The sequence below is a fragment of the Dipteris shenzhenensis genome, chromosome 13 (genome assembly GCF_047967505.1).
Source record: "Dipteris shenzhenensis isolate YYH24624 ecotype China chromosome 13, Dip_SZ_1.0, whole genome shotgun sequence".
In the NCBI taxonomy this organism is placed as follows: domain Eukaryota; kingdom Viridiplantae; phylum Streptophyta; class Polypodiopsida; order Gleicheniales; family Dipteridaceae; genus Dipteris; species Dipteris shenzhenensis.
In genome coordinates, this window is record NC_141608.1 from 49,672,743 (window position 1) to 49,692,245 (window position 19,503).

Genomic DNA, 19,503 nt, shown 5'->3' on the forward strand with positions numbered 1-19,503 from the left:
CATGAAAATTTAGAACGGTGTTCACAGTGTCTGCAGTCAATTGTGAGTGAAGTACACTCGAATCAAATCAGATGGTTGTTAAATTTCGATATGCAATATGAAGTACAACTGCCACTCAGACATTAATGATTCTAGTTCAATTCCCTCGCTAAACTGATAGCTAAGTATTCATAGTACATACTTCAGTGACCACGACTGTGGCTCCTGAAGTTCACGAATTATCCTCACAGGAACATACTGTTAGCACGCAAAATTATAGCTAAAATTGAATTCACGTGGCTTGATATGTGTGGAGATACCTTGGCGGTGAACACATTTATTTGATAGAAAATTCGACCAACCATAAAGACTTCTGCAGAATAAGTTCACGCAACAGAACAAGTTGAATAAATTCAAAAGGCCTGCCCTGGAAGCCGAGAGAAGAAGAAGAAGAAGAGAGAGGAAGGGGAGAAAAAAATGGGGACCAAAATAGCAAAAAATCCACATCATTTTCCCTTTCTTAAAGGGAAACACCTTTACTAAAGCCTTCCCTCCTCAGTGCAGGCCAAAAACCACGACTACCATATTCTTGAAGTATAGCAAACATCACGAGTGAATGGCGAAATTAGATATGTTCCAAATCATATCAGACACAACTAACAAAATGTAAGCAGATTCCAGAATACTGTGTGTGTAATAATCAAGCATAGTCTACAACCATCATAATTAAAGTTTGTTAACCATATTACCTGTGAGTTCGCTGTCTGTTAAGAGGATGCAAGGTCCGTGCACAACTGACTTATGTCCTACCCACGAGTAAATTCTCCTTTCACTTAACTAGACCCAAGTTGATAACACCCCAAGCACTTTTGGGCCAGCTTTTTTCCTGTGCCTTGGATTTTAGCACCCGAGACCAGGAAATCCAGCCCTCCCACGAAATCCGTTTGTCCCAGTTGGTTCCCCATTCTAATAAAAGATTCAAACCTTTTTCTGCTTCGATTTCAGCCACATCAAACTTCTCCTGGGTGAGATAGATTTGGGCAAGGAGCACATGAGGTTCACCAATCCACGGATTGAGTTTACAAGATTCTGTTAACAGAGGTTCTGCCCGTTCCAAGGTGTTCTCGCCCTCCTTCATATGAACAGCCTCCCAGTACAGGTCCCGTGCCTTAATTTGATGGGCGGGGATTAGAATTGCGGTGCAATTGTTAAAAACTGGCGGAACTTCAAGTTCAAGTTCATTATTCCCAAGGCTTCGCATCTCTTTCTCCTCTTTCAAAATCAGGTTGAGCAAGACTCCCATGCGAGAGATTGCACTCATCCATAACCCGGGCTTACCGTCCCCAGGCCATAAAGCTGTGCAGTTATTTCCTGCCCATGTAAGAGTCCCACTTTCATTGCCGAAAAGGACATCTTGCCAACCTGTTAACTGATCGATGAAATCTGCCATGGTGAGAAGAACAAAGATAGCAATAAGAGCGCGGGATATGTGCACGTCCTCGCCCGAACGAATGTGTTTCACAGTGAAGCCCTCAGCGGGAATGAGATTCCTTATTTTCTGTCTACATTTAAGCACCTGATCAATGTCTTTTCCTATTCCCGTGGTCGAATTGTCCATCACATGGTGCCCGTTTGAGACTTTTTCCTCTTGCGACGGCAAGCCATGGCTGTCGAGTGCACTCAAAAGTTCTTGATCGGTGAAGCGAAAGAGCAGCATGTCGTGGATTAACTGCTGTCGTGGTACAATACAAAATAAGTGCACCAAGCGCTCAGCTTCGTCTCCAACTATGTCTCGCACTTTCTGCCGCTCGACGTCCGGTTGGAAGATGGCAAGATTGACATACGAATTGGAGTAGGCCGAATGGAAGAGCCCACAACGGGAAACAGGATCGGGGGCGCTCCAGAGCTTGAGAATGCGGTAGACATCTACGAGGTGCTCAAAGAAGGTGCCATGCTTGTGCCAACATTCGGAGGCGCCAGCGTCACGGAGGACAGAGAGGAAGGAAGGCAGGGAGGGGTCGATAGCGCCATAAGAGCCTCGAAGGAAGGGGCGGGCGAGGTCCAGGCGTTGAGCGGATGAAGCGCGAGGAGGAGCCATGGCGGAGGAGACTAGCGGCGAGTCTGGTTTTAGTATCTAAATATCTATCTATCTGTCTCTCGCCTCTCGTTTACCGACCTATATGCGCATAATAACTATTAATTTTATCAAAAATTTAAAGAATGAATGAGGAAACATATGGACTTGAGAAAGGCGTAAATTCAGCAATTTCGGGTTAAGTTAATTCTCTCCGAGCCTTTTGTCAATATGTTTGCTCCTCTGATGGAGCTGATGGAAGATGACGATGCCGGAGGTGGTCCAGATTAGCAATTAGCTGTCCTAATTCCTGCATCAGTTGGAACGTTCAAGGAGCATGTTCCTCATGGAAAAGACATGCTCTGTTGACACTGCTCAATATGTACGAACCGGATGTTCTCTCCCTTCAGAAACTCAAAACTGGTAATCACGATCAGGAGGAACTACAACTTTCTGGTTTCAACCTCTTTGATAATTGTCCACAAAGGGGGCATGGGGGTACGGTTTTGCTTCTTCGCTCTTCCTTTGGTTGGACATGTACTGTCACAGGCTACTGATGGGTCTTATTTGGCTGTGGAAGTTGATTATCAAGGGAGTTTCTTTGTGCTGATCTCCGTCTACGCTCCTTATTTGACTGATGAGCATTCACAACTTTGGGAAAGTTTACAGGTTGTTTGTGCTAGGAAACATGTTATGTGGGGATTGGAATATGACAGAAGAAGATAGTGATCGCTCTCATTCTTCTTTTGATATGTCTCAGTCTAAGCTTCAGGCTTGTACTACTCTTTCTAAAGGTACTGATTTAGTGGATTGGTGTGACTTTAAAGAATCGACTTTGTCAGCTCCATCGGCATACGTGGCATAACAGACACTGTGACGACTCTTGGAGAGCAGCTCGTTTGGATCGTGTTTACATTTCTGATGCAGCTTGGTGGCTAGACCCTAGGGTTCACTGGGGATGTTTTGGTCGGTTGTTGGGCTTCGGTTCACTTGCCTATTTCAGTTTTGCTTCAGACCCTCTTCCTCTACAAATTTAACAAAGGGGCCTCTTCCTTTTAAGATGAATACTTCCTTCTTTGGGCAGCCTTACTTCGACAGGTGCCTTGCTAGGGCTTGGGAGATAGCTCGTTCTAAGGCAATCTACCCCATTACAAGGTGGGAATCTTGCCTTCGGGCAGTTGTTAACGTCAGCAAGGAACATGGAAGATGGCAAGCCCGTGTTCACAGGAGGGAGGTATCCGTGGTTTACTGTACGCGTTCTACCATCCTCGCTACTCTCCAAGCTTGTCCTCGCGACCCCTACTTGCCACCTCTTCTTTCCGCACTAGAATTACACATCCGTAAGCTAGAGCACTGTAAACTTGTGGCTACTAGGTTACAAGTGGGGCTCGGGTGGTTGGATGGAGGCGATCGGCCCCATCAGATTTCTTTTTTTGGAGTGTCAAAGATAAAAGGAGCAAGGAGAACATTTCAGTCATCATGGATGAGAATGGTACAGAGGTATGTGATGAGGAAGGCATCGTGGAAGTGTTCAGGAGACACCTCTCGAGTATTGTTGGATCCCCTCCTCCATGTGTGGATTTGTATGAGGAAAGAGTACAAACGTTTCTTCAACCTCTTCAACGCATTGTTTCTCCTGCTGAAGCGCTGCTGTTACAAAGACCCTTCTCTATTTTTGAATTGAAATTTGTGGTTATGTCCATGGCTTGTAGGTCCGGATGGGATTCCTTTGGATTTTATCAGCGGTATTGGGAGGAGATCTTACCCATTTTTTGAACGCTTTTTGTCTTGCGGGTTCATTGCCTTTTGCTGTCAATATAGGTACCATCAAATTAATTCCTAAGGGTGTTTAACAAGATGTCTCCAGGAGACTGGAGACCTTTGACAATGCTCAATGGAGCTTACAAAGTATTGGCCAAAGCTATTGCTTTGAGGAATAAATTTTTGCTTGCAAATGGACTGATTTTTGGTTGGGCGAAATATTCATGATGCTATCCTCAATATTCTACTATCTATTGATTATAGCTTGGCTTAGAATAAATAGTTTCTTCTTCTCAACCTTGATATGGAGAAAGCGTATGATCGAGTCTCATGGAGCTTTACTTTTAAGGTGCTAGCTAAGATGGGTTTTGGTACTGGGTTTTGTATGCCTTATTCTCTAATGCAGCGGCAATTATCTCTATTAATGGCTACAATTACAAAAAATTCACCTTGCAACGGTCTATTAGGCAAGGCTACCCTTTATCTCCTTTGCTATTCGCTATTGTCACAGAGCCATTGATGCGCTGGCTCAACATGCTCAATAATCAAGCTTCTATTCGGGGTCTTCCTCTACCTGATGGGTTGCCTTTCCACTGATGTAGGGGCTAACTGCCACTTATCTAGGGAAGGTATTACCTTCTCCCCCTTTCTATAAGTAAGAGACCTCTCTCTCACAATCATAATAGAGAACTACCATCTTTCTTTCATTGTGCTCTCACACCTCTTGCAAGATGCATCTATTCTATCCTACGGGATTCTACAACACATACCATCTCATGGTGCACATGATGCTATACATGAATGAAATTGTACGGATGATGCACACATGCTACACATACTGTCATCGTGTAAGTGGTGCACATAATGCTACACACTCATACAGCTGTTGCAGCCGTATATCCAACCATGTAGGAGCACACATGCATCACTACGGAACAGCGAGTACACATGCATCAGCTGCGTGACAAAAATGCTGGATCTCACTAAACTAAATACTTAAGGATTAAATTAATGGGATAATTCCAATTCTCGTAACATCCCTCTTGCTTGAAATCGCAATTGCCCTCGATTGTGTGACAAAAAAGTAGTCAATAAATCAGGGTAGTGGTGAAAATATCGCTCGGGCATCCACTTAGCATCCTCAATGGGGTGGTTCTTAAATGTAAGAAGATAAATAGGATACGAGTTTCCACGTCTCGTTTGAGTGATTTGTTGATCGATGATCTGGTATGGCTCTAAGAGCTAGGTCTCTCCTTGAAGCAATGGTGCATCGTTTAAAATAGGTCGAACTGGTGGGTCTCCATGGAAAGGTTTCAAGAGGTGCACATGAAAAGAATTATGAATTTTCCAATCGAGAGGTAATTTGAGCCGATAGGCATTGTCATTAATGCGCTCCAAAACTTTCAAGGGACCATAGGATTTAGGGGCAAACTTAACTACAGGGTGTGTCTCAATACTCTTAAGTCTGCACTTCTCAATACGTAACATGACTAGGTCACCTTCAACAAATACAACTTTCTTTCTACCCTTGTTTGCACGTGCAGTATATAGAGCTTGGGCATGCTCGATATTCTTTTTGACAGTAGCCAAAATGCTAGAGAAATCTTCAGAAAATCGATCAACTGCCTCTACTTGGTGCTTAAGGCGGGTCAATGGAGTAGAAATGGTCTTTCCATAGACAATTTGGAATGGAGATTTGCGTGTAGTAGAGTGCTTAGTGTTGTTGTAGGCAAATTGTAATATGTGTATAAATTTGTCCCATTTGCTTGGCTGACCAGACACATAAGCACGAAACATGTCACAAATAGTATTTTGTGTGACCTCGGTTTGGCCATTAGACTCGAGATGAAAAGCAGTGGAAAAATCTAACTTTGTACCAAGATTGTCAAAGAGTGCGGTCCAGAAGTTACTACAAAATTTACTATCCCGATCTGACACGATTACTTTTGGAAGGCCATGGTGTATAAAGATGTGCTTGATGAACAAATGAGCAGCCTAAACTACGGTCAAGGTTTTCTTACAAGGAATAAAGTAAGCTTGCTTGCTAAATCTATCAATGATAGTCCAAATCATATCAAAACCTGAGCTAGTTGTAGGAAATCCAATAATAAAGTCCATAGAAATCTACTCCCATGGGCCATCAAGAATTGGTACAGGAATAAGTAAACCTTGATATTTGCCCTTGTAGCTCTTGACTTTTTGACAAATAAGACATTATGCAACAAAAGTTGCAACATCAACTTTAAGCTTAGGCTAGAAAAAATATTGAATTATAGTATGATATGTAGCAGTGATGCCTCTATGTCCCATGTAGGGTGGCTGATGTACCTCTTCTAGTACCAAGCGTCGAAATGGTACAGTGACACACAAGCGCTTTTCGTAGAATAGATAGTCATTATGAATGGAATACGAGGCCATAGGGGTGCTATTAGCTTGCTTAATCTTATGCCAAATTTTTGAAAAGTCTCGATCAGTAGGATAGTCTGCCTTCATAGGCTCGAAAGGGTCTCCCTTGATGACTGAGATATTATTTATGCTAGGTCGACGGCTCAGTGCTTCAGCACTACATTGTCTTTGCCTGCTTGATATTGGATCATCGGTTTAAAGCTGTCAATAAAGGCAGCCCATTTAATGTGCCGATCTGAGATCACCAGTTGAGTAAGGAGATGTTTAAGACTCTGGTGATCAGTCTTAATGAGTAACTTGGAACCCATAAGATAGTGTTTCCAGAGTTTAAGGGCATGCACCACAGCGGCTAATTCTTTATCATACGTGGAATAGTTTAGCTCTGCTGGTTTTACTTTACGTGACTCGAATGCAATTGGATGGTTATCTTGCATGAGCACAACCCCAAAACCATGTCCACTAGCATCAGTAAACCATGACAAAGAAGGGTCTCGTAAAGTCCGGCATGGTCAAAACTGGTGTGTGCGTCATTACACCCTTAAGTCATTGAAAAGCTAAAGTGTGCTGCTCACCCTAAGAGAAAGCACAAGTCTTACACAGTAGTTCAGTCAATGGATGTGCCTTATGTGCAAATTTTCTAACAAATCTGCGATAGAAACTACACAGACCTAGAAAAGATTGTAACTCATGGATATCTTTAGGCTGTGGCTAGTTTACTATCACTTCTACCTTCTTGGGATCTACTCAAATGCCTTCAGTTGAAACGATGTGTCTAAGATATTCAATTTCAGGCTAGAAAAAAGAACTTTTCTCTGGGGGTTGGCATACAGTTGGTTCTCACGTAAGAGAGAGAAAACAAGATTCAAGTGTTTCTCATGTTCCTCTCGACTCTTGCTATAAATCATGATATCATCAAAGAAAACTACCACAAAGTCTTGATAGGGTAGGAAGATACGATTCATCATCCAACTATATATGGCAGGTGCATTGGTCAATCCAAAAGGCATAACAAGAAATTCATAGTGACCAGTTTGGGTTCTAAAAGGAGTCTTGAAATATCGGGCTCGATCACTCTCACTTGATGATATCCTGACTTAAGATCGATCTTGCTAAAGATTGTGGATCCTTTCAACTTAAGATCATCAACTCTCAGAATGGGGTATGGATTTTTCACTGTGATTTTATTTAAGGCATGATAATCGATGCACATTCGAAAAGTTCCATTTTTCTTCTTGACAAGGAGAACGGGTGCCCCAAATGGTGAGCTAGTAGGTTGAATTAGGCCTCTAGCCAAAAGATCTTCTATTTGGGATTGAATCTCTTGCTGCTCAGTAGGATTGTGTCTATATGGTGATTTACACGGTGGTGCACTACTCTTCATAGTGGAAGTTGATCTACAAACTAGGCTGTTGAATGAATGATGCAAGGCCACTAATGGGACCCTTTTATAGGGTTGTCTGCCCTGTTGACCTACGGTAAAAGTGTTAGGTAAATCGCTTAAAAAGAAATCATCATAATCATCTAGGAACTCTCGTCTCTCTATAGTCAAGCTATCTTCATTTCCTTCCGTATCTCAATCCCTTACGTAAATCAAGTAAGAGAAAATTACATTCTTAAAAATTTTTGGTACTTGAACATGGCTCACCATAGGAATAAGAGTTCCTATAACTCGAGCTATGAGGTCCACAATGTTTTAGGGTTGGTTTGTCCCCAACACTACCCTAAGCATTTAAACGAGTGTGAGCTGGATCATTCTCCTTCACATCCTTAGGTACATCCTTCATCTGTGCTTGCACTTTTTTAGCCTCTTGCTTTGTTGGGGATATTCCTTTTACTTTATGGAATGCACAATCGAAAATTTATGAGTGTGATCATATGTGCATAAACCTCGTTTATGTATTTTTGCACCATCTCCTTGTCAACTCATTTGCACGAAGGGGTTGAATTACTTTTTTGTCATGTTTTATTACCTTATCCCAAGTTAGGATTCCATTTATTTCCTAGAAATAATCTTGATTTATTCAAGTGAAACCTATCCCTCTATTTCTAAACTCGAGTCTATCTTATCCAATGTCGAATCTTCCTTCTCCATTTGTCTTTCCTCAATTCGATTTGCCAAAAAAATCATTTTCTTCAAATGTGTGACATCAAAACAAGTGATTTCCTATCAAATGATCTTTGATAATGCACTTAGATATTCATGTTGAGTTATAGTATGAAACATTTGTACTTTCAACAAAGTAGTGAAGACCCTATCTATATAGTCCCTCGTTGACTCTCCCATCCTTGTCTAAAGTTGTCCCATTCCATGAACATCTCTCTTTTAAAATTTGGAGATAAAACATGCTCTTTAATTTGAGTTCTAAATCCATTTTAAGTTTTTGAGACCATACCTTACAATGCTTGTGGTTGATGCCATAAGGATGTTGAACCTTCCGGTACAAGAGTTGACAAATTTTAGTTTGACTCCTCTCGTGTGAAGTACACGTCTAGAGTCTACCACCATCCAAGTATAGGTTTTGGCTTATGGTCCCCATCATACTTATCATATGAACATGATTCTCTTTGAATTTGACTAGCCTTGAACGCCTGGCCTCATGTCGAATTCCCTTGAAGTATCAAAATCCTTAGATGGCATCAAGCTATAGTTCCTCCCATGAAACGTTACTTTCCTTAGTAATGGTACCTCTCATTTCCCCTTCCTCTTGATCATACTAGGATTATGCACCTTCATCAAATTCCACATCAATCCTTCCTTCCTTTCTGCAACATAGACTCAACTCTCATGAAACCTTTTGGGTTGTGTTGTCTCTACTTTTGGAGGGCTCTCCCTTGACCTTCTCCTTGTCTGATTCCTTTCCTTTCCTTGAGTTTTTCCTAGCTTGTTGTTTTGAGTTTCCTCTCTTATTTAACTTTCCCAAGGCTTTTAAGAGTACTAAAGCCATTGCAAATTTTATTTATTTTTAACAACACCAATATCAACCTTGAAAGACTGAGGCTCCTATTGTTGAGCCTCCTTCCTGGATGATTTCTGTTCAACATTAAATTAAACTGGCTTCATAGTCTCTAAGAACTAGAACGGCATGTTCTTTTTGGTGGGCATGGACTTCCTAAGAGTATGAGATGGACTCTTTGAACCCTTGGCACTTTAATTATAGGTATTTGCCATGCCTACAAGGAAACACTAACTCGAAATTGTCTTCTTCACACAAACACACCACATGCAAACCTAGGATGACTTAAGCCTACAATTTCAAGTAGTTTAAATAAATCACAAAAAAACTTAGCTTGTGATACCTGTAAAGGCTGTGCTTATGCAAAAGCATATTTCTGAGGATTTTATTTAATTACTAAAAGAAATTTATAACGAGGAATTGAAAATTTCCACCACCACACAACATTCATCACACATAGTTTGAAACTTAAAAAACTTGAAAGATGAAACACTAAAAAAGTGAGGCCGTGTGGGGTATGAACAAGGATTCCTAGTTGCCAAAGCTCAAGAACCTTGGCATGATAGGAAAGTCCATGCGAAGTTGAGGACAAACAAAAAAACAAGGTTCCCACTCAAAAGAAAGATGTTTAAAATTAGTATCCCCACTCAAAAAAAGAAGAGGAGGGACAAAGAAAGAAGGTTCACACTCAAAAGAAAGAAGAGGCTTGAAATTAGTGTTCTAAAGAGGAGAAGGATAAAGGGCACCCAAACCTAAGGGAGAGGGAAGGAAAAAAGGTGGGAAATGGAAGAAAGGTAGTAGCTACGTGGAAGGGTTTGCAAAGATTCAAGTGATTTGGTTTAGGTTTGGATGAGAAATTTGGTTTGCAAACACTTAAAGAACGTGATAGGGAGGTGAGGGCACAAGTGAGAGAATTCCATTAGACTTTGGACCATTTCAATAATAAAGTGGGAGAACCATATTGCATCCCACCTCCATAGGCCCATTTTTTATATTCATTTTCATTCAAGAAGGGATCGCCACAACTAGGTCCCTTTTTCAGTCCAATTTTTTGGCAATATCTTTTTCTCTCTACTTTTCTCAAAGTCTCTCTCTCAAAACACTTAAATGCATATGAATTGTCACCCTCGAAATCTCATAAGAGCATTACATCATTCAAAATGCCATCTCTCTCTCTCTCTCTCTCTCTCTCAAGCATATTGCATCCCACCTCCATAGGCCCATTTTTTATATTCATTTTCATTCAAGAAGGGATCGCCAAAACTAGGTCCCTTTTTCAGTCCAATTTTTTGGCAATATCTTTTTCTCTCTACTTTTCTCAAAGTCTCTCTCTCAAAACACTTAAATGCATATGAATTGTCACCCTCGAAATCTCATAAGAGCATTACAACATTCAAAATGCCATCTCTCTCTCTCTCTCTCTCTTGAAATGGAGAGCTTCTTGAACCAAAAGTGCTGCTATAACTCTTTCTATAACTTGGGAGTGAAAAATGCAAGCATGAAGCCTTGTAATCTCAACAACACATGAAAATGGAGGTTGTATACCTCAATGGAGATAGAGATGGGAGTGTTATACAAGCAATGCATCATGTAGGCAAAAGACATATGAGGATGGAGTGCAAAAAGAATTTCCCCAATGGAAGGAAACACATCAAATAGCTTCCACGATACCTTCCCACCATCATCAAGAGTATATGCACTTTTAGTTCTTAGCATGTGAAAGTAGAGGGCAGATAGGGAAAGCGTGAGAGAGAGTATATCATGCAAACATACAATGTATAAATCTACTAAAAAATGAAGCGAAATAGCGTTATATACAACTTACCCCTTAGGATTAGGGTGATTAGCATGTACAAGTAGAGAGGAGATAGGGCAAGAGTGAGCGAGATAGTACTTCATGGAAACCTACAATGTACAACTCTATTAAAAAATGAGGTACTATCTACAACTTATCCCTTAGGGTTAGGGTCAAGGTTATATACAAATTATCCCTTAGGGTTATGATTAAGGCTTCCCCATGTCCCTTTAAGGGTCTTCTTTAGACCTTACTATATGGTGCAATTTACATAGATGATGTGGTGGGCTATGGCTCAATTTCTTCTGATGAGGCGTATTATAAAGTAGCCACAAGGTAGCCACTATTGAAGTTGTTACCAGTAGAAGAAGACATGACTTTGGAAAGATATTGTCAATCAAGTAAAACCCCCTTTTGGACACCACTAAGCTTCTACCATTATCTATTCTAGATCTCCAACATTGCCAAAGAGATGGAAATGGGACTCCAAAGCAATCTTGCAAAAAGAGCACACTAGAGAAATGTGTCTTCACTTGCTAAGTCTGTCTTTCATGGAGAGTTTACAATTGATGACTCTCCATAAATGGAAATTCAACTTATTGGAAGGAGTGGCCTACCAAGATCACCATATACGTCGGTCCCACACATAGGTAGAGTCCATAGGTGCCCATTTTCTCCATTCTAGTCTTGTAAGTTCAGGAATTTCAAAATCCAAAGAACGGGCAAAGTCGCATAAAGTAAGATGATGCACTTCCTTATCCTCCGGCCACTGTTCTTTCAGCCTTGAAAGAGTAGCAAGAAGAAAAGCTCTCTCTCACATAGAGAGCTGAAAACATGCTGTCAAAACCTCCATATCCAGCCACTTGTTTGAGCCTCTATCCCACAAAGACTTCCAAGTGGAAATACCTTGATTATTAAGCATAACTGACAACCGAGGGTTGACTTGAATTGGGGCCACATTGTTCCTAAAAGGATGATAATGAATCCAAATATTCTGACCCAAGGAAGCATCACCTTGAAGTGTTGAAGACCCTACCCATTCACAATCCTCCAATCACTTTCTCCATATCCCAATAAGCTTAGATAACATTTCAGAATGCCTGAGATGAAGCAAAAACTTACACATAAGCAATTCTTGCCAAGTTGATGAATTCCTTGAGATGCAAAGTACACCTTGATTCTGAATTAATCCTTGTGCAATCTGAGCCCAAGGCTGAGTCGACTGTAGCTTTAGAAGCAATTTCCCACACAATGGATTAATCTATTTCCCAACAGTTCCAATTCGATTTCCATACCTAAGAGGCATACAAGATTATTTAACACAAAATAGCCAAAGACATTTCACATGTCTTCCACATGGCACTTGTCACCAATAATCCGCACATGAACAAACTCCATTCTTAAAGAGATGGAAACGAATAGCATCCCTCACCATAATATCCCGATGAATAAGTTTTGAGATAAACTTGATGGCTGCAATCGCAACCCTTAAAAGACTACAATCTAAGACCACCGTGTTGGCGGGGCAAAATCATATAGCTCCATGGGATTGAATGCCATCTTGATAGCCAAATAAACTCTTTTGCCAACTTATCCCCTCCGCAAACCCTCACTGAGAAAAAGGCAGCACAAAAGAAGTGAATACTAGCATCGGCTCAATAAAGTGTTTAAATCCTGCCCAGAGTGGAAAGGTGTTTAGATCTCCACTTTTCAATCTTGGCATGCAGTTCGTTAAGACACCATTCCAAGCATTGCTACATAGATACACCAAACCCAATAGGACAGCCAAGATAACGACAGATAGAACCCTATGGAACAATCGAGAAAGCCATATTGCATCAACCAAGCAAAAGGGTCAGCCCAATCCAACAAAAGTAACGTGGACTTGTGCTTATTGTTACGAGAATTGGAATTATCCCATTAATTTAATCCTTCAGTATTTAGTTTAGTGAGATCCAACATTTTTGTCACGCAAGTGATGCATGTGTGCTCGCTGTTCCGTAGTGATACATGTGTGCTCCTACATCGTTGGATATACGGCTATGGCGGCTGTATGAGTGTGTAGCATTGTGTGCACCACTTACACGATGACGGTATGTGTAGCATGTGTGCACCATCCGTATGATTTTATTCATGTGTAGCATCAGGTGCACCATGAGATGGTATGTGTTGCATGTGTGCACCATTCATTTGTGATTTATTGATTTCGCATTGCTATAATACTGAAAGGTTGATTGATTGTGGTGATTAATTCCAAGGTTATCTTATGCTTGAAATATTTTATTACTATTGATCGTGTGAATCCAGGGGAAAAGTAATTGATCGGGCGATGGCATCTGGCAAGCATGATCCGCCATATTTTGGGTGCGTAGGTGCAACTCCAATGATGCGGGGATGAATAAGGCTTATGCCTAATTTTTTATATTACAAAAGCTTATGTATATATTTGAATTTTGGAATATTAGTGGCTTGGCTAAGTGTATAAACTAAAGTTAGAAAAAGCTTTATTTTTAGAAAAAGCCAGCTATTCTAGAAGGTGGATGGGCTATTTGTAAAAGGGTGTATGGAGGAAAGCAAGGGGTCTTTTGTATGATTTTTGCTCGAAAGCTTTTTGGGGAATATACATAAATACATAGGAGGTGGAAGGAGAGCACCACTCCTATGGGAGGAGATTGTACCTAGCACGCTTGTTCTGTCTCTTTCGTTTGTGAGTTTTGAGAGTTTGGGCGTATTTTCGAAGTGTTGCTTTGTTTTTCAAGGATTTGTAGGTTCTGTGAGTGTTTCCCATCGCAATGGTATCAGAGCCAGGTTTCGTCGTCCATAGCACGGGAAGCACACACACCTCGCGTTCTGAACAAGAAACCGTAGCACGCATCAGATTCCCACCGCGTACAAGAGCGCAACGAAGTTCGAAGCAGTAGAAGCGAATAGCATAGAATGGCTCGCGGGTAGGAAAACATGTGGCGAAGAAAAAAAATCATAGCAAAAGAAGTCGGTCATATGTAGACAGATCAAAGCTTGTGAACACACACCCACACCTTAGCTCCTCCAAGCGTATGACCAAGGCGGCGACTAAGGCATAGTCCTTGGCATACTTGGCACTGAAGGCACCGTTGGTTGCGCATAAGGAAGCCTTGGGAGATTGCTCTTAAAAACTTCCCGAGAGGTCCCCCATCTCGGTACTGTTCTAGCTCAACTCCGCTTAACAATTGGTGACTATCCACTAGATCAAGTCACTTTGTTGCTCTATTCTTTGAAGTTCCTAGTCTCATAAAGATATCCTTCAAGGAAAAAGTGCAAACAAGGGAGCAACCCAATGGATTTTAAAGAGGAGAATCTCAAAAGCAAGTGTTCACAAGAGCAGAAGGCAGTCTACAAGTGCTATCGGACACGAGCTTTACTTTGCAGCTTGCAACATGGATTTACTTGTTGGAATCGTGTGAGTTCAAGAGCCCATGGAGATACTATTCGACAAATAGCCACTTTCAAAGCTTGGAAACTGAATTGAGATAAGTCTTGTGTTTGTGTGTATTTCCTTTCATAGTGATTTTTTCTTTGCACTGTGCACATACTTAACTATGTCTGGAAGGCGTATTCCATCAGAGATAGGTTATCCTGAAGATCTACATCATGATGAGGATGTGGAAAACGATCACCATCGGTCAAGAAGAAGTTCAACACCGATGACACTTACTGAGGAAGAATGGCGAGAATGCTATTAGCATGAGAAGCAACAACATCAAGAGATTGAAGATGCTCTATGCCAAGTGACGACAACTTGGAAGCCACCTTTATCAATTGAGGATGAGGAACCTATGCATGCATCAAATTCACTGGATGCATGGAAACATTATGCACAGGATCTTGAGCAGGAACTTGAGTACATGTGCAACATGTGCGACACGCAACGAAGAATGCACAAATCGAGTGTTAAAAGAGATGACTGAAGTCACAAAGAAGCGTATGAAGGACAGAGATGATGAAAAAAAGTGAAAGCAGTAAATCATCAGAAACCAATGATAGTGAGCATGGAAGAAGCAAGACGAGACATCAAAGGAAGAAGAAGCGACATGTGAAGACTTCACTACAATGACATCATGACACTACTCCTTCACATGAGTCTAGCCGATGAAGACAACGTGGGAAAGACCATCTTGAAAGCACTCAAGTTTCGTGATAAGAAGAAGTCTGGTAAGATTAATTGCAAAACTTTTTCTTTTCCAAAATATGATGGTAAAACAGATGGACAAGCTTTACTTGCGTGGATTAGTTCTTTCAATCAATACTTTTTGGGAGAATGGTACGAAGAGATCAAGAAGGTAAAACTTGCTACGAGTCACATGACAAGTAGTGCACAATTATGGTGGACTGTGGTTGCCGAAAGCACTCATGTTCCAAAGACATGGGAAGCATTAAAATCAAAAAGTGCTTCCTACCTACACAGTTTGAAGAGGATACTCATAGGCAATGGCGAAGATTTAGGTAGTTGGATAATGAGAGTGTGGACGCATACACCGAGAAATATCTTTCCTCTCTCCTTCAATTGCAAACAATTGAGAAAGTGTCCCGAAAGGAGCAATGTCGTACCTTTGTTGAGGGTTTATGCCCTACTATTCGTGCTGATGTACGTATGCTTCGACCATCTACTACTTCTGATGCTATGGATTTGGCATTAGAGTCAGAAAGAAAGCAGGGAAGAAGCTTTGCTACTCGCACCCCTCAAGCAAAGAAGCATAATTCATACTTCAAGTAGGAGGGTGTAAGTGGTAAAGTTGGTAGATAGACGGTAAGTCTAATTGGAAACTTGCTAAGTCACGCATTAATCAAAGAACCAAAGAACTTGTCACATGTTACGAATGCAAAGAGAAGGGACACTACTCTTATGTACCCAAGCAAAGAATGCTACCAACAACAACGGAGGCAATGGAGGGAGGACCAATGGATGTACCAATGGTAATAGTCAGTGCAACAACTTCGCACGGATCAACTACATTGATGATGGATCCCATGATAAATCTTTCAAGCAAGAGGGCGAGGATGAGGATGACACTAAAGATGCCGACTACACCCCTTCAAGTAAGTATTATTCAAGTAAAAGTGCATCTTATTTTCGTACTTCTTTGTTACATATGACTGCACTATTGCACGAAAAAGAACATAGTGTCTTATTTGATGATGGAAGCACCCATGATTTCATTTTGCAATGTTTAGTTGAAAAGTTAGGGCTCGCAACCATCAAAACAAAATATAAAGTCAAATCATCTTTTCAAGGATTGAATTATAATTGTTTTCAAATGGTTAAGGATCTTGAGGTGACTTTAGGGCCATTAGTTGAGAGCCGTGATTTCTTAGTCGCTCCTTTGCGTGAACAAGATCTCATTCTAGGGATGCCCTGGTGTATCGATCATAATGTCAAACCTGATTATCTTGAATGCACCATTACTCTGACTCAAGGCACTGAGACTATGACTCTAGAATGCGATAAGAATCTTCCCTCTTAGCCTATATTGTCACATACCTAAGCTAAAAGAGCTTTGCGTAAACGTGAGAAGACATATCTGGTTATGGTCAATAAGATTGAGGCTAGTCTTGAGACTAAGAAAACTAAGCAAGAGCCTTTGGATCCTTTTCTAGCTACCTATAACGATTGCTTTATGGAAGACTTACCCCCTGGCCTACCTCAATCTAGACCTGCTGAGGATCATAAGATTGACCTTATTCCAGGCATAGATTCATTTAGGCTACCTTACACACCATTTAGTAGCTATAGACAAGCAAGGAGGTCAAGGAACAAAATAGTACCTGAGAGACTTGAGGACTATACCCCAAGATATTCATTAAATTAATTATCAAGCATCACAAGGTTAATCTGACTATCTGCTAGTACCTTTTGGTTTTAAGTATCTGCTAGTACCTTTTGGTTTAAAGTAATACTCCAACTGTCTTGAATCAGATGATGAGCCGAATATTTCAAAAGCATAGATATTTTGTGTAGACATGATTGTTGTTGGAGCTCTTAAGAATTTGAACTCATGATCATTCGTAATATGGGAAAAGTACTTGCTATGGTTGAGTTTCCTTACACAACAATACAATCTATTCGAAATAATCTATGGTAAGCAAAGACCTTTGCCAGTTATGGCTAACAAAGATGAAGTATTTGCTACTGAAAAGTTCATTGAAGATAAAAAATCAACTTATCATTAGGGGAGAATTGGGGTCTCAAAAGGGCCTCCAATTAGTGTTTCCTAATTTCAAGGGATTAGAGAGTGATTTGAGGTGTACCAATGAGAGTGCTAGAAGGTGTGGGGCAATGGTATGTTGAGGTGGAGGGTGGGCAGGCCGGCAGAGAGTTTCTCCCCTTACACTAGGGACCACCCAAACCATCCCCCCCCTCTTAACCCATGTTTAACCCTCCTACCAGGTGCACCTCCCCCACATGAGCCCAAAATTGCCTTTAATGGAATGGTAGGGCCCTTGTGGCAAATTTGTCTTCTCCCCTCCCTCTTTCTAGGACCTTTGCCCCCCAGTGTTCTGGTCCACTAGCCTGCCAAATCACTCAGATTTGAACCAAATCCCATGCATTTTCCCTCTTCCCCCTCTTTCTCTGCTCCCTCCTGCTCTAGCCTGCTTGTTGCAGCTCCTCTCTCTCTCTCTCTCTCTTCCCTCTCCCTCTCATGTGCCTCTATTGGAGCTGCTTTGTCTCTCTTCTTCTCCCTCTCCTGTGCCTCTGTTGCTGTTGCTCTGTCCCTCTCCTCTGTCCCTCTCCTTCTCCCTCCTATGCCTTTGTTGCTGCTGCTCTGTCCCTCTCCTTCTCCCTCTTTTGTGCCTCTGTTGGAGCTGCATTACCTTGTGTAGGAGTCCCATTCTTGCTGTTGCAACCTCTGCAAGCATGGTAAGGAGAAAGGCTACAAGACCACGCAATGCTGTGACCTCTTGTGTCTTCCACAACACCAGAAATGCATTGGATGAGTGGATCCCTTGCACCTACAACTTAAATGACTAGATAGTGATGAAAGGATCAGCCAAAGGTCCACATAAGCTTCCTAAGAGCAAGAGAGATGACATCTTGCATGAGTGGAAGGGGCGCATCTTGACGTTCAAGTTTGGGAAGAAAGGATGGCTCGCAAAAGTGCAACATGTTTACATGGGAAAAGATATGCGAGTTCCTCCATCATTCAATCAATTTAGGATACCATCACACTGTGAGCCTTTCTATCTATGTACCTTTTTCACCTATAAGTGTAATGAGTCCATTTGGAAATTTTTTGTTTGGTTTCTAAGAGCTCTTATTCATGGTGGCAGATGTTTTCTCTTTGGACCTTGAGGAGTGGGAACCAGTTGAATCATTCATAGGCAAGTTCACTACGATTCATGAGGATTTAGGTAAGCAAATGCATGCTGGGGAGAAGTTGGCCTCCTTGCGAATGAAGAATGTGTATTGGTTTAATGCAACATACATCACTCCAATGACATCATCAAGCTATGGCCATTTGCAAACCATTGCACCACCACAACTTCAAGACATGGATTGCAGCAATGTGGACTCGAGGACATTGCAATCGTACAAGGACAAGATTGCAAAGGATGTGGGCATGGCCATGAAGTTTACATTTGGATCCAAATGGGCAAGGTTATCTTGGTTTATGCATCTGCACATTTTTACTTCTTTATATACATATGCATAGAACAAAAACTATGTGGTCCTGCAAGCATGTAATGAAGATGCTCTTGAAGATTTACTTGGGATGAATTGGGGAACCAGGTCAAGTGACCAAAAGGGTGATGTGTTTCAATGTCACGCATGTAAAGACAATGTGGTTATTAGATACCATTTGTCATGCCAAATGTTGTATTTAGCTTTTCAGTATAGGCGCTGGAAGAAAACAAATGGCTGGTGGCTTCCCCTAGACTCTAATGATGAAGACAATACGGGGGTAAGTTTGTCTATTGATGTTGAAGAGCGAGATGTCAAGAATGTGAATGTCACATCACAATGGACTCTAAGGGATGTGCGAGAACACCTATTGGTCATGGAGGATGGCATGTCAGTGTCCTTCTACTTTATCTTAAATGGTGGTAAGATCAGCCACCATGTGGAGAAGCGCATGCATAGTGCCAATTTCATTCCTCCTGCAACTTTGAAGATTGCTAACAATGTGTTTGACTAGTGCAGCATTTAATTTTTTGTCTGTCAAATCCTAGTTATTGCTTCAAAAGATGATGGACAATTAAATTAAAATGTTATTTCTTTTAATGTTTTCTCCTTTCAGTTCATGGTGGTAAATGTTTTTCAAAAAATTTGGGGATTTTATGATTAATTTTAATTTTTAGGGTTTTGATATATATTAAGGGGTAAGAGCCCTTTTTACATCACATTCTCACTTTCACATTTAGAGAGCCATAGAAACTCCTGTCCTCAAAAGTTACTCCCTCCATCAACTGCTATTTGCCATGGATTCAACTAGAACTGCGTTCCATGACTTCATCTCATGAACTGCATTTGCAGATCATGAGGAAGAGCTATTTTTAGT

The 19,503-nt window shown here is 41.2% G+C and overlaps 1 protein-coding gene across 1 annotated transcript; it reads right to left on the reverse strand.

Moving 5' to 3' along the window:
* Window positions 1–636: 636 nt before the first annotated feature.
* Window positions 637–2,104, reverse strand: LOC147895529 (E3 ubiquitin-protein ligase). Its single transcript, XM_087384177.1, has one exon. The coding sequence runs from the start codon at window positions 2,075–2,077 to the stop codon at window positions 809–811; it is 1,269 nt and encodes a 422-aa protein (XP_087240303.1). The 5' UTR covers window positions 2,078–2,104; the 3' UTR covers window positions 637–808.
* Window positions 2,105–19,503: the final 17,399 nt, after the last annotated feature.